Raw genomic sequence first — 16452 nt, forward strand, 5'->3', positions numbered from 1 at the left:
GGTGAAGGGGCGGAAAAGGGTCGTGTCATGTCATCGCTGCATGTCAACCGGGTGGCGAGCGGGTGGACGGTGGCTTGTGCAGTGAGCTGCCGGCGCTGTAGTCTGCTGTAGCAACCGACAGTTGACAGCGAACAAAACACACCGTACAACTGCAGGTGCGGTGCAGGCGCAGGGCACAGGGCAGGGTGGGCTGGGAGAGTGGATTGAGTGCGTGGATGTGTGTGCATGCGAGCAGAGGGAGGAGGCTGGCTTCATTCAACCACATACCGCGTTGGAGACTGGTTGGCGGTTGCTGGTCGCGGACCAGCAGGAACCTTGTGCTCCCGTCTCATGGGGATGGAGATTGAGGGGGCAAGTCCTCGCTACTGTATCGAGACAGTCGAGTCGAAGCGAGGCGAATGGAGGCGGTCGGGCGACGGGCGCAGAGAGAGCTGCGCTGCACAGAAGTGGGCGGGGGCCACGCTGCCACGATGGAGTTGAGCTGCTTCAAACGACAGGTGGGCGGCGGTCAATTGAAGCGCTATGCTCGTAACGATGCGACCCCGGCAGGGAAGTGTGGGCTTGGATGGGGAAGGAGGCGATATTTTCCCTTCCCTCGTCCCTGGTCGCGAAAAGCGGACTCAGTCCGATGAGGATCTGAGTGTGAGGGCAGCGCTACCACATCCCGTCCGCGTTCCTTGTTCCGTGTCCCGTGTATGCGTCGATGAGGAGGAGAAGCAGGAAAAAGAGGCCGGATTGTGCATTCACGCAGAGGAATAATGAGGAGCAGGACAATTGAACGGGTTCGGTTGGTGTGGTTGGTTGGAGAGAGGGAGATTTGACAGTCGACGTTGGTTGCACGTCAGTGTCGGGTGTCTGTGCCTTTGCCAGTTGTGGGAATGCGGGCAGGAGGGAGGTGAGATAGGTCAGGCTGGGCACACACGCACGCACACACAGAACGGCAAGGCAAGGAAGGCACAGGTGAGATTGGACGTTGGGGAAGGGTAAGGTGAATGAATGAATGAAAGGGCAGGCGGCCTGCTGCTTCGGTTGATTAGCCTGTTGCTGGTAGACTGTAAAGCGTAGACCGTGGTACACCAGACGGACGGGTGTCAGGCACACTAGGTACTTCTTGGCGTGAGGCACTGAGCTCTGGTCGTGAGCTGCTGTTGGCTGTGAAGAACCTAACAGTGATGCACATTATAGCCCACATATAAGAAGGGAAGGCATGGCGAAAGGTCATATTTCACTGCTCTTCACTGCTCTTCACTGCACGCATCCATCTGATAACCAAAGCACTGTACCTACAGCAGCAGTAGGAGGCTCCAGGTGGTCCAGCTGGGGAAGGTACATGCCTTAGTACCTTGGTACCTCAGACCTTCCCAATATGCCAGTCCAACACCAGAAAATTGCCCGACCAACTGCTCCCCACCCCACCTGCCTCCACCTGCCTACCTAGCTACTGTAGGTACCTACCTAGGTGGGCAGAGAGGCTTGAAAGGCAGCCGTAGCAAGAGAGAATGAGCCATCATTGGACTGCCAGCAGGCAACTAATAGATACCAAACCCAAAACCTTGGACCTTGACTGTTCCCTCAGAAACTGGACCCGTTATGCGGCCACTTTGACCATGCTCCAGCCACTCCAACACGCTTGTTGTGGTGTGTTGATGGGTCCTATGGCACAGGATGAACAGATTGGGTGCACACAGCAACCAGCATCCTGCCCAATCAATCAAGCACTTCATGCTCCTTCAGTGTCAGCCTCGCCCGAATTTGCAGTGCGTATGTACTCCGTACTCCGTTCCCGCGCCTGCACCTGCCATGCCTTGACGACTCATCTTCCGAGGGACCGACAGTCGTTCTTTGTTCCTGCATACGGGCGGACAGAACGGACGGACTGACGCAGGGGCACTCGAGCACGCGCCCGAGCACGAGCATGCGCATTGATTAGTCAAGGCTTTTCTGTAGGTCCCTACCTAGTATGCTATCAGGTATTAATTAGTAGATATTGCGAGCGAGACCTAATACGAAAGACATCATTTCATCAACCGGGGCATTCAGAAATCAACCCAATCCTCGATGGCCTGCAGCACCAGGGAACAACCTGAGAAGTCGCGAAGACATGTGGCAGGCCAGAGACCAAACTATGAACTTTGATGATGAGCAGCATCAGAGTGTCTGACGGGCAGGGGGCATGGGTGTCACTGGCCCCCACCCTCATCTGAGCGGGATCCGATCCAGTAGCAATCAGATGCCCAAAGTCAACACACTGCTGCACGCAACACACGCTGCAACAACAAGACACGTCCGAGCCTCGACGACGCCCAAGGACAGAACAGGGACTATGACAACACATTGTCTATATCAGAGCAACATACAGTCCGGGTCCGGCGCGGCTTATCTTCCACTGCTCTGGGGCATAAACAGCGGCATCTGAAACGGGCCGCCGCTCGCCGCCACTGGCAGGACCGCGTCTCTGTTTTGGTGTGTTTTGGCATGGTTGCCGTGTGTATAAGAGGGCTGGTATATACCGCCAACAACACGCGGGCACGACGACACGACGGGGCCCTTGTTGGGCATCTTCGGGGCAACAAGGCCTGCAAGTTGCGACCAGTAGTGGAGACGCATTGCGAGCCCGTTCATCCATCAACCTGGATCGTGCCGGACATCCACGGCCAACCAATTCTTCCAGAAGAGTCAGGACCCTTTTTTCCTACTTCCAACAGACAGCGTCCTGCCACCCTGCCACCAAAGATCGGGAGCAGATCCTCGCCCACCGCGAACGGCATTCCCAGTGCCTAATCCCCGGACACGAACGGGAGAGACAGACGCTGGCCGTGGATCATTGGTTGGCTTGAAAATGGAAAAGGCGCTCACTCTCCCATTATTACGCCGGCGTCACGTCACATCGTTCAATGGCCACGCGCAATTTAGGGCTGTGTTGATACGAATGGCAATGGGCGGTTAAAGTTCTGTTCGCGGGTTCGCAGACATGTGTGCCGCGCACTCTTGGTTAGCAGTTTTTTGATGCATGTGGTCCATAAGAAATCTCGGTGGCAATTGGGTCAGGGGATCACCGAAATGGCTTGGCCTGCTCGGAGGGTCTTCTTCCCCAGATTGGGAGATCAAAAGGGGGCTAATAACATTAGAGGCGGGCTTTGTTTTTCCTTGAAACATGGGCTATCGCAGCCTGTGCTGCTGGCATTCTGGCATTCCGGCGCTCTGGCATGGAAATTGCCAATCTCGTGGACCGATAATGCTGACGGGTCAGCCTGCCATCCTTCATCTGCCTCGACATATTTTGGCAACTCTGCAGCTGTCCGCGCCCGGTCTACGTGCTGGTAGCAGCTTGGTCCGGCCTGCTGCTTGTGGAGTTCTCGTCCGCCCACCGTTCAGTCACTGCAATCTGACACTCTCACGATATCACCCCCGCAGTCAAGGCCAGCATGACGACATGGCAAGGGTCTCACAAGCCGTGTGAACCTTAACCGCGGGGTTCACATTGCCGTCGGTTTCGAAAGTATCGACATCCGATCTTGCGCAGTCCAAGGGCTGAGTGGGCGGCCGTGCCATTGGATCTGAGGCTTACAAGTAAACCGGATGTATCATGCATCCGTCCAGCTCACTGTAGGTGGTTCGCCTGCACCTAAACGGTACTGAAAAGTACTCACCTAGTTCACCCCGCGCTCGCTCATCAGGCAAGACGCCACCAGGCGGGAGCGGCCCGCGGTCGTTCGTCCCCTCCACCAGCTCAGCCTGCTTGTGTTGCATTGCACAGGCGCAGCGGGTAGGTGGGCTGCGTCACATGCCGGACTGCACTGCACTGCACTGATCAAGCTCAGTCGTCAGCTGCCCGCAGCGGGTCTGAACACGCGTCTCACCTCCTCACACATCAACCACCAGCGCCTACCTAGTAGATACAACCTATCGCATTGCATCAACTGCGCTCGCGCATCCGAGCGCAAATCCGGCACACCCTGACTCAGAATGAGATCCCGGCCAACAATAGCATTCTGAATCCGGAGAACCGGGGTGGGCCAAGATGGACAACTTTACCGACGACCTCCTCTTCAACGCCGTCCAGACCGACGATGACGCCACCGGGAGCACTCACACCGATGCCGATGCGCAGAACATCTCCTCGCCAGAGCAGGTGAAGAAGGAGAAGACCAAGGGGCGCAGATGGCGCGGTCTGTCTGCGCTCTCGGCTTCAGCCAATATGCAAGACAAGATGCTAGAAAAGTAAGGTCATGGTGGCATTACCATCATCGTCACCAGCCTTCCGTGCCGTCCCTCTAACCAGACATGAGCAGACTCCTCTCCTCGATGATGCCGACCGACCTCGCTCCCGGCGGAGAGACCCAGAACACACCCATCCCCACCGACTCCTTCAGCAGCTATGAGGCCTCACGCCCGCCCTTCACCCTGCCCACTATGTCCAACAACTTCCGCCGCTTCAACGCCCGCATCGGCGTCGTCTTCAAGTTCCAGTCGCGCGCCATCAAGCTGCTCTCCTGGCGCCGCCCGAGCCACACCCTCTCCTTCCTCGCCGTCTACACCCTCGTGTGCCTCGACCCCTACCTGCTCACCGTCCTCCCCATGGCCCTGCTGCTCGTCGGCGTCTTCATCCCCTCCTTCATGGCCAGGCACCCGCCCGAGGTCAGGGAGCTGGGCTACAGCCCGCACGGCCCGCCGCGCGCCCCGGCCAGGACGGTCAAGCCGGTCAAGGAGCTCAGTCGCGACTTCTTCAAGAATATGCGCGACCTGCAGAACAGCATGGAGGACTTCTCGCGCGGCCACGACCAGATCGTCACGGGGCTCGTGCCCAAGACAAACTTCAGCGACGAGGCCCTCAGCTCCGCCCTCTTCGTCGGCCTCTTCGCCGTCACCCTCTTCATGACCATCGCATCACACCTCCTGCCCTGGCGCGCCATCGCCCTCTGCGGCGGCTGGGCCGTCGTCGTATCGTCCCACCCGGCCGTGGCAAAGGCACTGCAGGACCAGCAGCGGGCCTACTTCGCACCCGGCGGCGAGGCGGACCGGCAGGGCGAGCGGGCGCAGACGGCCCTCGAGGCCTTTGTCGCGCGCGACATCATCCTCGACAGTGCCCCCGAGACCCGCGAGGTCGAGATCTTCGAGCTGCAGCACCTGGACGCCGCGGGCGGGTCGGGCGAGTGGGATCCCTGGGTGTTCTCCCCGTCGCCCTACGACCCGCTCTCGCAGGCGCGAATCACCGGCGAGCGGCCTTCGGGGACGCGCTTCTTCGAGGACGTCCGCGCGCCCGAGGGCTGGGAGTGGAGCGAGAAGAAGTGGGCGCTGGACCTGTGGTCTCGCGAGTGGGTCGAGGAGCGCATCATCACGGGCGTCGAGGTCGAGACCGAGGGGGAGCGGTGGGTCTATGACATGTATGACGAGAGCGAGGGGGCGTCTGGCGTGCGGGAGGAGCAGCAGGATGGGAGTGAGGGGGCTAACTTGCTTAGGAGGAAGAACCTTAGCTGGGAGGAGGGCGAGGAGGGTGAGGGGAGACGCGGGGAGTGGAGGCGAAGGAGATGGGTTAGGTTGGTTAGGAGGAAGGCTCAGGCTGCGGCTGCTTGAGAATATTGATTGTATAATTCCAGTAAATTGGAAACCAGTCCTGAAACCTTCTCGATTCATCTCACCACTACTTTGTGACAAAATAAGAATGTGATGAAGCACAAGCAATACAAGCCGCGCGTTGCCCACGGAGGAGGATCGTCCGGTGTTAAATTCTTGTGTGACGTGCCTTCTGCACATGCGCAGATAATCAGCAATAAGCATATCTTCATGCTGCACTCAGGGGCTCCTATAATCTTCCCCTCAGCGGCCGGAAAGCATACATATGTCTGAAATTTGTGACCTGTCATCAGCCACTGCCAGAATTTGAATGTGTGTGCGGTCGGTGGTTTGACTGTACCGTGTTTGTATTCCAATTGTAGCTTGTGAGCAGCAAGCTCGTCAAAACATCTCATGTCCCTCAAATAGTCCTTGAAGCCGATACTGGAGAATGGGCTCCTCGCGACGATTTCTCCACGACCGATTTCCAGGTCATTCCTACGCAATCCGTCCTTGAAAATGCATGCCCATATCATCTCCATGAGCCGGGCAGAGTCCTGATCACTGACTTGTCGATATGGCATGTCAGCAAAGTTCCCACCCGGTTGGAGGAAACCAATTACGCGATCGTTCGATCCACAGCTGTACTCTTGAGACCCCTGGGGCAGAAATGATGATGTCGCCTTTTCAAGATCCGCGAACCTATCTTCATTCTCGATGGAACTTTCCCCATCCTCCCGAGCGCTGCAGTCGGTGCGGCTCAAGCCTGTCATGGGCAAGCTGGCTAGCATTCTTTCAATTACCGTTGCTGCATGGAGGGCTACAACGCCCAGCGGACTGTCGTTATTGTGGTGAAAATAGCTCCACTCAGGACCCTTCAGTTCAGGGATCTGAAAGAATCCGGGCAAGACCTCTTGTCCTTTGGGGCGGGCTCTTGTCAAGTAGTCAATACGGAAGGCCAAAAACAGGGTACTGCGAAAGTCCGCTCCGTGGAGGGCGAAATCAGAGACAAGTCGTAAGAATTGCGTCGTGTTGTGCTGGTGCCGGTTCGATTGAGCCTGTCTCCAATCTAGTCTTAGCAGGCCAGATCCCAGGAGCCTAGCGAACGGTGATACCTTGATATGATCAAGCGGACCTATCTCTTCAACTGCCAGAATACGCTTTCTCCGATTCGATACTCCGATCAGAGGGCAGTTCAGGTTGACATCGACCTTGGGTAGGCTCAGCAACTTTCGCACCAGTTCGAGAGGAAAGGTTGCTTGAGGATGAGCCGGATCGGTCCAGTTGCAATCCCAACTGCAACGAGCGGATGCCACGGATAACAAGACTGCTGACCTGATATCACTTCCACTGAGCTGCTCTTGAACGATGGAAGTAGCAAACCGATTCAGACCGGGGTAACTTGCAACGGCTCCGAAGAAGCCGGCGATGCGTGTAGTACATGCGTCCTCGTGGACAACCGGGAAACCTGATGAGCTGTACAGCTCATAGCAAAGCGAAGTAAGCTCCCTCGCAGTGCTGTCTCTGGCATCTGCAATGCTGGACAGATCGGGAAGGTAATCTTCCAGCATTTGCGAAGGGTTGTAGAGACGCCACCTGCGGTTTTTTGATTAGCTTTTTCAGCATCAGACCAAGGAGTTCGACAGTCCTCAAACGGCTGCTGATGATACGTATGCTGATGTCCTCAAAGGATGTCCCGTCATGTCTCAGAATATTTTGCCCCTCAACAGTGTCGACCAGGAAGTCGTGCGTACTCCGATGGATGAACCGAAAGACCCGAAAGACCCCTTCATCTGCATATTCAATAAGCTCCCTTTGCGTATCTGCCAGGTCTTCTTTCAAAAAGGTACTCCCTGAGCTACTGTCCAAGCAGAGGAACCCTGCGCAACGGATCCCGACCCTTCGATGGAATTCTTCGCACTCTTTCAGTAGCTGGCTTGCTGAAATGACGGGACTTTTTGAAAACGCGTAGTGAGTCTTGGCGAATGAAGCAAGCATCATCTCGAGAGCACTCCACCCATGTCTGAGGCACTGGAGCTGTTCGCCGTGAGCAGCTATGGCGAGCTTGAAGTATAGAGCGGCGCTCTCTCGGTAAAGATCACCGTCTTCGTTCATCCTTTCCCACATGTCCTTGTACAAGTCGTTCAAGCCCTTGGGTAAGTTCCTCACCCTCCTGCGAAGGTCTGTGTGAGTCTCTACGTTGTTCAAGCCTCGGTTGATGCTCTGAACCGCCAGAATCATCCATAGGAATACCCCCTCAGACCTTTCGACCAACTCCTCGCGGAAAAGCTCTTGGATCTCATGGGATAGTACATCTCTGGCGTAGATACGTAGGTCTCCAGCCGTCAGGTCCTGCACACGAAGCTGTGGCTCGTGTCTGAACCGTTTTTCCAAGACTGGTTCATTTCGGCTCGAGGCGATGATCTTGACATTTGGTAACCTGATTTTCTCCAAAATTTCCAGGAGTTTCTGGTGGTTGTCCTCTGGGCCACATTCATCTAGTCCGGCTACATTTTCCGCGGCGCACTCCAAGGCTTCGGGAATGGAGAGTACCAGTTGGTGGACAAGTGAGCAGAGCATGCCTTTGATGCTTCGCTGCAGTAGACTTCCTGGGCGCCAGAAAAAATGGCTCGCTATAATCGCACCGGGGTGCCACTTTTCCAGCGCGATTCTGGTGCGAGGCTCAGACAAGACAAACTTGGCGAGTGTCGATTTCCCTGACCCTGGCTTCCCCATGATCCAGTAGATGCTGAGATTTGACTGTAGCCAGTCGGTAAAGCTGTCCCAGACCATTTCGGGCGGCTTCTCTTTGTGCTTACTGTCCGTGGAATAGTCAGTGTCTTCGCTGCATGCATCTCGTTCGTCCAGCTCCTCGGATCCACTGCAGGGTTCTTCGTCGTCGCTGTAGCTGAAGTCGTCCGCATCTGCGAACAGCCGACGAAATGTGCGCGCATGGGCATTCTCAACCTGATTGGTGAGCTCGTTCATGCCGGGGTATTTGAGACTCTTGAGTAGTCTCTCTCGCAGCCGTTCTCTGCTGGCCTGCTCGATATGTCTCTCGAATTTCTGTTCAAATTCTGCTGAAGTCTGTGTGAAATGGGCCCGAAGGACCTCCTCAGTCTTTGCAGACTGTCTCACGATGACCTCTCGCACCTGCAGGGCTTCTTTTGACACGAGGTCAGAGGCTGCTCTGTACCCCTGCTCATACCTAATGATGAACTGCAGCAGCTCATGTCCGAGAGACTCAATGTTTATGCTTGCTGTATTCAGGGATTTACTATAGAGACGCATAGTCAGTAGTGTTGTGATGCAAGTATGGAGCAAGGGATGTCCCAGAACAGGTCCCGTGCTACAACCCACCAGGATTCCCAAGGCAGAAAAAAAACAAATCTAGTCATGACAGACATTTGTTTCGAGCTGGGCCATGACTCACACACCGTGGCTTGCATCGTATTATTCGGGTTTCCTGCCCATTGTGACAACGTGGTCTGAAGTGTAGAGAGCACTCACAAAATCCAGGCGAGCAAAGTGGTTTGCATCAACTGCTCAGATTCGGCCAAATCCTTTTCCATTCTCTCGAGACGACGCTTACGCCAATTTGCCTTGACTGCTATCCTCAGTGTCTCACGGAGGCTGGCCTGCCCATGGTGACCAAAAAGGAAGGCAATCTCTTCTTATAAGTCTGCAATTATCTGTTAGGGAGGATTCAAACTACTTGGGGGCGCAATCGGACTCCATACCTCTTGCAACACCTACACATTTCTTTGTAACGTCGACAACTCTTCGTTCCTGCTTACCTGGTTGGGGGATATTGACGTCAATGATATTGGACACCACGTCTTGTATTGCGTTGATCTTGTGCATGAGTGATTTGTCGAGGGTGCCATCACGATATACACCTTTGACTTGACCCAGCGTCTCGCGACCGAAGCTGATGACCTGGAAAATGCTACATGCCAAGCCCAAGGCTGCGATTCCTTCAAGGCCCGACATATTAAGTGTTGTGAAACAGCCAAGGCCAGGTTCGAGCTGCAGTCAAATGGAATCTCAAGTAGTCCGAAGCATGAGATTTCGATGAATGAACAGATGAATGCCCACAGGAAGGACAAGGGGTAGTAGAAGAAGGAGGGAAGAGGGGATTGGAGTCAGTCAAGTGGACTGTGGGAGGTCGAACTCAGTCCACACGCCTGCACAAACTATGCGGGATTTCAGCACGTTGATCTTACAGCAAGGCAGCAATACGTTGTTGCATCGCAGGGCTGCATCACGGGGGCCATTAGGGGGCCAGTAAGAATTTCAAAAATGGGATAGTGGATGGTCACACAGATGCACATGCATACCATCAGGTTGGGCTTAGAGCCATATCTAGGTAGCAGACTTGTGGGTGCGCAATGCGCGGAATGGGAATGATCAACGCTCACATGGAATCAAAATCAAGGAAGAAGGTTCAGTATGTAGAAATAGCAGGACGTTACAATGCTTACGAGGAAAATGTTTCGCCTTCAAGAACGGCCAAGGACTTCTCACAAGAAGCTTGCAGTGAGCTTCAGCACTGGAAGCAGGTCAAGGGAAGCAGGACAAATCAAATGAATACAGTTGCAGGGGACAAGAGCCGGAATTTTGAGCATATAAAAGCCCACTTTATTATAAATACTAGGAGATTTATGTATTTCCTTTCTATAATAATAGATGTTCTTGGTTAGCATTAATTATGGTTGCTAACTTGATATCCGTGTCCAGCTATCATAAATACCTTCACGGAGCTGTGTTGTTCTTATCCGTTTAGGCGACGAGCCATGTGATAGATTTGTTAGTTCTGGAAAAAGACTTGCATCATAATTAGGACGATCCTCAAGGCCATGTCTGCCTGGAGAAGCTCTGAATGGTTTTTTTTTTTTTTCTTTTTTGGCGTCAGAAACACATTGCGTAGTCGGTATTTGAATTAGTAAAGTGACACCTGAGGAGGAGGAACAAGAATTAAGCGAGAGGTCAGTAAGCCGTGAAGCAGGTCGAAACGGCCCACGCGGTGGCTATGTAGTTGCTGTGTTTCCAAAAGTCTGAAAGCTGCCTCGCGATGCGGATTCGTGGTATCATTGGAGACCTGCCTCATTATTACAGTGGTAAGGAGGGACTTTAACGCGTAACTTGTCGTTGTGCAAGATCGATTATCCGCTGTTGTGCGCATGGAGAACTGGACATTTTCCTTGACCCAGGGGTCGTCAGATTTTTCAGACGGAGTCGGCTTCATCTTTCGGCGGGTCGGCCTGCGTGCTTGCGGGTCATGTACGTTCCAAACCTCGAAATGAGACCCAAGACTGTTGGTACTAAAGAGGCCTTGTTGTGGGTCGTGTCGGTGTGACCTTCCATGGCCCGGCCCAAGATGATGGCCACGAACAGGAGCAGCTTGTTCTCCTGTGCAGCGGCGCAAGCGGTCTTTGTTCAATTGACCACCATGTGAAACAGATGTGATGTGGGTGCGACCGCGCGTTGGGTTTCTAGTGAGTCGAAACAGTCACCCATCATCCATGTGGGTGTCGTACGGGGCCAATTTGAGAGCATGTATATAAGATACGATCCGCCTCTGCGTGGCACAGCGGGCACAGTTGAACATCATAGGACGATTTGACCCTTGCTATATATCCAGTCATTCATCCACACAGAACCAGACCAGTGGATGCTACTAGTACTTGTGACAGCGACAACGACGAAGATTTCAAAGGGCGTCGGCTGTATAAAGACGAATTATCCAGGCTTAACCTCCCGATATCCTCGTCCTACTCAAACCAACCCAGCCATGAATATGCTGCCTCAGAGCTGTCAACCGCCACCATCTCCACCAGACAGTGATAAATCAAGCTGGCTGACCACGGATCCGAAGCCCTCGCACGTGGCCATGGTCATTGGCGGACGATTGACACGGCAAAACGAGTTCTTCATCCCGGGCGATGGCATCGACGGCGGGGTTTTGGCAGAAGAGCTTCCTCTATATCTCGGTAATGACGTCTCACAGAGGCCGGGGACATGTGGTGACAAGGAAACCGGCCGCCTCGTCCAGGGCTACTTCATCACAGCCTACAGAGCACTTACCACTGCCATGCTGGTTGACATCAAAGCCGACTCTGCCAGACGGGAACAGGAGCGGGCCCAGTTTCAGAGAGCCACCAGCCACACCGACTGCACTACAGACCAAAAGATTCAGAACTGGCGAGACGCCTTCACACCGCCGTGCGGGCCCATTTATGAGACATAGGCCTATAAAATTCCCCGAATCCCAGTTGCAATAGAGATGGGACGGATTACTTTTCACATCGGGTAGTCGTAGACACCGGGAAGGAGGGCCCAGACGGCGACGACGACTTGCCTAGCGGTTCAGCGGTCACAGGCCTAACTATGGGAGAGCGGACGGGATCCGGTGTTTTACTTTGTCTATGTTGGATCACAACATATCCATCTCCAATCAGTGTCACATATGCATTACCCGAATCCTGAGAATATTGCATAGGGAAGGTAGTGCCTCGCCTTGATGTGTTGGACATTAGGTTTGCAGGGGCTTGATCGTCCGTCGGCTTGTTTTCTGACCCTCGTGCTGGTGCGGATCACGAACGTCTGGGCTCAGGCGACTGCGCTGGCATTTGCGACGGAGCTCCTTCCGGTAATTCAGCCACGATGCCTTCTTCCGGTAACTCAGCCGCTAGAATTTGGGCCGGCAACTCTGGGACGCAGGTGTCTAGCTCAACAGGGACGACTTTTGAATCAGCAGCCAGCTCCGGTTTCCTGTAGTCTTGCTTTTGATCGGTCTCGGACTCCTGATTCCGTTGCTTCTTTGCCCGGCGGATTCGCCACGCAAAGACGATGACAGCGGCCGTGATGATTCCTCCCGGGATTCCAACCCCAAGGCCGACTTTGAGTGCAACACTGTCATTTCCCATCCGAGGGATTAGCTGTCGCCGATGTGGTTGTCGGTGTGGCTGCGAGCGCTGCTGGGACGGAACTCAAGCAATAATATCCTGATGAGAAAGCAGATGTACAAGCAGCACCCGTTGGGCAGCACCTGTTTCCTTGGGTGGCTATTCCACAATTGAAAAGGCCGCTTGTGCATATAGACATGGTCGCCGCCGTCCCGTAATCCAAGCACTGCCCTGAGCTGGCGCATTCTTGGCCGAAAGCACAGCAGTTGCCACCCATGGATGCAGGGCACAAGTAATTGGTACTCAAGCACGGTCGCCCGATGCAGACACCTGCTATTCCCGTGGTTACAGTGCCACTAGCCGTTTGCGTGGTTGTGATGGCAGAATAGTATTCGTCCTGGCCGCATGAAGATCCACAAGTCGAGCCTAAATCACAACACCGTGCTTCAAGTGTATTTTCGTTGATCATGCAGTATTCTGTATTTGCACAGCATAGTGTCGAGTTGATATCGGAGCCTGGCTCGCGAGCGTTGGTAAGTAGTCTAGTGCGAGTCGAGGGAGTCTCGTCCGCCGTGCAGAACACTTACATGGATGCCTCCCAGACCCGCAACTGCCATCCCTCCTCATAAAGTCAACTTGATGAGGCTGAAATGGAGAGAATCGCGGCTGGATATGCTCAGCTCCAAAGAAGTCAGTCTCCATCCTCGGGACACCCAGGCCTGCGGTGTACCCGAGAAGTCCGGCACCAATCACCATGACACGATTGGAAAACATCTTCAGAGCTGCGGAGTGCTTGTGCCTGATCAGGCTCGACACAACGATAACAGAAAAGCTGGGCGAAAGATCTCGACCCAGGGGCCATGGGCACTCCAGCCTTTTAATACCGTCAACTCAGGTAGCTTGAATACTTTCATGTCTGTTTGAGTAATATAGTCCGAATATTGGGTTCCACAGCATACTACTAGCACAAACGACATATCGACCAGTCACGAAGCAGACTAACGCATTAGGAGCGGCATGGCTTCCTGCAAGGTATATTAAAGTCAGCATCCCAAATCTTCTCATTGCTGCTCGCAGATGTGCGAGCTGCAGCAAGTCACACTGAGCCGAAAAGATCTGCATGCAGTCAGCATTGAGACCGAAGCGAGTGTACTACTTCTAGCCAGCAGCCTGTTACACGTGGGTGAGATAATGTTTGAGGGGTGATCTTGAACTGAAGCAAGATCACCTCTCGGCTGAGGGGGCCTTGGGGAGCGGCTGAAGAGTCAGACCCGTAGAAAAGTGCACATAAAAGCTGGAAGTGGCTCCGTTTCCCGAAACTGAATGCTGTCTGAGCCGTTCCTTACAGGAGCAACCGACACGTTTCTCCAAGCCCTCGAAGGTAGCCATCTCGTGGGGCAGTGATATTATGACAACGAAACATACGTGTCTTAGACTAGGCTTCCAGGTGAGTGCCAGAGTGACTGCTCAAGAATATTCTGGACATCAGCAAGCTTTCGTAAGCCCACCTGACCTTGGTGGCACTGATTCGCTGGATCATGCGTATGATATCACAGTATCTCACGAGCCCGGAAAAGACGGTATGAGGAAGCAGATCTATATACGCTCTATTATGCGTCTCATGCTATACCAATGTATTTTTCGTCTCTCAAGTCAAGTCCGAGCGCAGTGATAATTTCACCCAGCTAGTTGGAAGCTAGCATCGTCGACCTCAATAAGCAGCTCTAGACCCAGCCCTGAAAAGGTCCTCACTCTTATCTGCAACACCTGCAATGTCGTAGCAGATCGTCTTCGAGGCAGCGTAGGCCACAGCGTGAAGAAAACTTGGCCTGTGCCGGCTTCCAGTTCCGATCGTCTAGACTACTCCTTTCGCAGCAGTGCCTTGCGCGTGGTGTACGGAGGAACCTCCGCCACTATACCACAAGTTGAGTACATAATGGCAGTCTCGGCTTCGTTGCCGTACTATAAAGGGGGGAGCAGCCAAACAATCAGTAAGAGACCAATACAAAAGGGAGAGGCCTTATCGGGTACAACTTACAATTCCATAGGAGATCTGTGGCTCCTTGTGAATCCCGCAGTGGTTGAGCCACGCAACCTCCTCGTAAAGCACGCGACCCGGCTGCTTCGCGGTGCGTTCCTGTCTCGATGCCTTTCGATCAATCCAACGATCCAACAGTGCTCCCATTTCCACATCGTCCTCGATGAGATTGCGATCGATGTGGAACGATAGGCCGTTGCCAAGGACCCGGCACCCGCCCTCCAGTCCGATCTTCTCGAACTCGGCTTCGGCGACCTCCTCGTCCTTTTCGTCTATCTTGCGTCTTGGAATGAGACGGCCTGCGGGCTCGAGCCCTTGAAAGTCGTTGTTGGGCAGAGACTGGTACTCCTTGAGCTCCTGCTGGAGAGCCTCCACCTCATCCGCGTCGATCATCCAGCGTTCAGGCCCGATTGGCGAGGGCTTGGGTACTTCGACCATGGGTTGATCACCGTAACCTACCTGTGCGGCTTGCGTGTCGACCGAGTCTGTCACCAAGTGATCTGATCCGCTCGCTGGAGGTCCCGGCTGCTCAGCCATGGGCTGGTCACCTTCATCTTGCTGCGAGGCGTGCACGGCGTTCGTGTCAGACCCGCTCGCCAGAGGTCCACTCTCAGCCATGGGCTGGTCGTCATCACTTCCCTTGGAAGAGTCTACGTCGCCCGAGTTCACTTCGTCCGAGTCCACGTCGTCTGAGTCAGCCTCTTTGTCTTCCGGTTCGCTGGGAGGATACATCAGCTCTTCGTTGTCGGTGTGGCTGCGATCGCCTTCAGACGACGTATCGGTGAAGTCCGCCGCAGGGCATGGTTCGTCATACTTGTGTCCGTAGTGGTCAAACTCCGACAGCTCGCCGACGGGTCGAAGCCTCACACCGCAGCCAAGGGAGCGGAACGTCTCCCATGCGACCATGTCAGCACCCTTGAGTGTGGAAGGGAGTCGTGACGACTTGCTTGTGTGCGGGTATGCGTGAGAAGTATGGACGCCCAGATAGCCGCCGTCGGGCATGAAGTTCTCCTGGAGGAAAAGCGAGTGAAGGATGCCATGGGACTGGAGCTGAGTCGAATCCAGGAGGCCATTGCCGACCTGTGGAGAGCCGGTGATTGAGCTCGCGTAGAGGTTGTATGTCAAGGTGATCCGGTGGCCGGAGGTGACCTCCATGACCTCGTGTTCGCAGTCGCTGTAGAAGGCAGCCCACTGGATCTCAGGTCTGGCAGTCTCAGGCATGCTCCAATCAAACGTCATGGTCCGACCCTCGTGGCGCACCTCCAACTGACCGCCTTGGTGGACACATGGAAGGCAAACGACGAGGGATCCGATCTGTTCGGTCGACCGAGGCGTATCGACGTGGGCCTTGAAGTGACCGGACGGCCCAGCGTACACATTGAGCTTGTACAGCTCAGATCGCATCACGCTAACAGGCTGGATCTGTGGCTCGCAAAGCGTGTACGCGTATTTTTTCGGTTTGGTCTTATCCTCGAATCCAGGCAGAAGGATCCGCGCAACCTCGTCGATGATGCCTAGCTCGTGGGGACTGAAGGTGCACGCAAAGTGAGAAGGGTCAAGCTTGGAGGCCTTGCGGTATGACTCGTCTAGGACATCCTGACCTTGGTATCCATAGGTGGCAGGCTGCATGTCCCGAAGCAACTGCTTCATGTTGTTCACCGTTGTGTTGACAGAGTGGTCCAGAGGGAACTCGAGCTTACACTCCGCGGCAGGGATAGATGTCGAGCCGGGGTCCCAGCGGAGAATGACGGGTGGGCAGATCGGTGCTGAGCTCATATTCATTGGAGTTTGTTGAGCTGTGGTGTTGGCAACGGGGATGGGCACTTTTCCCCCGCAAGCGAAGACCATGCCGCTTCGACCATTTTGAAATGATCGGAGAAGTTGGTGCACGAGATCGAGTGTCTGTTGCTCCTCAATAGGCACTGAGACCGTGTCGCTGTCAATATCGGACAT

At 54.5% G+C, this 16452-nt stretch overlaps 4 protein-coding genes across 4 annotated transcripts; 2 read left to right on the forward strand and 2 right to left on the reverse strand.

Annotated features, from left to right (window-relative positions):
- Positions 1-4021: 4021 nt before the first annotated feature.
- On the forward strand, positions 4022-5574 carry INS49_012244 (uncharacterized protein; the record flags this gene model as incomplete). The annotated part of the gene is made up of 2 exons (XM_043172948.1): positions 4022-4221; positions 4293-5574. The coding sequence occupies 2 exons, from the start codon at positions 4022-4024 to the stop codon at positions 5572-5574; spliced, it is 1482 nt and encodes a 493-aa protein (XP_043022245.1).
- A 229-nt stretch (positions 5575-5803) lies between these two features.
- On the reverse strand, positions 5804-9546 carry INS49_012245 (uncharacterized protein; the record flags this gene model as incomplete). Its single annotated transcript, XM_043172949.1, has 4 exons — positions 5804-5810; positions 5872-7149; positions 7475-8813; positions 9351-9546. The coding sequence occupies 4 exons, from the start codon at positions 9544-9546 to the stop codon at positions 5804-5806; spliced, it is 2820 nt and encodes a 939-aa protein (XP_043022246.1).
- A 1801-nt stretch (positions 9547-11347) lies between these two features.
- Positions 11348-11803, forward strand: INS49_012246 (uncharacterized protein; the record flags this gene model as incomplete). The annotated part of the gene is made up of 1 exon (XM_043172950.1): positions 11348-11803. The coding sequence occupies one exon, from the start codon at positions 11348-11350 to the stop codon at positions 11801-11803; it is 456 nt and encodes a 151-aa protein (XP_043022247.1).
- Positions 11804-14321: 2518 nt separating this feature from the next.
- Positions 14322-16452, reverse strand: INS49_012247 (uncharacterized protein; the record flags this gene model as incomplete). Its single annotated transcript, XM_043172951.1, has 2 exons — positions 14322-14423; positions 14500-16452. The coding sequence occupies 2 exons, from the start codon at positions 16450-16452 to the stop codon at positions 14322-14324; spliced, it is 2055 nt and encodes a 684-aa protein (XP_043022248.1).

Source organism: Diaporthe citri (genome assembly GCF_014595645.1).
Source record: "Diaporthe citri strain NFHF-8-4 chromosome Unknown scaffold_6, whole genome shotgun sequence".
Classification (NCBI taxonomy): Eukaryota; Fungi; Ascomycota; class Sordariomycetes; order Diaporthales; family Diaporthaceae; genus Diaporthe; species Diaporthe citri.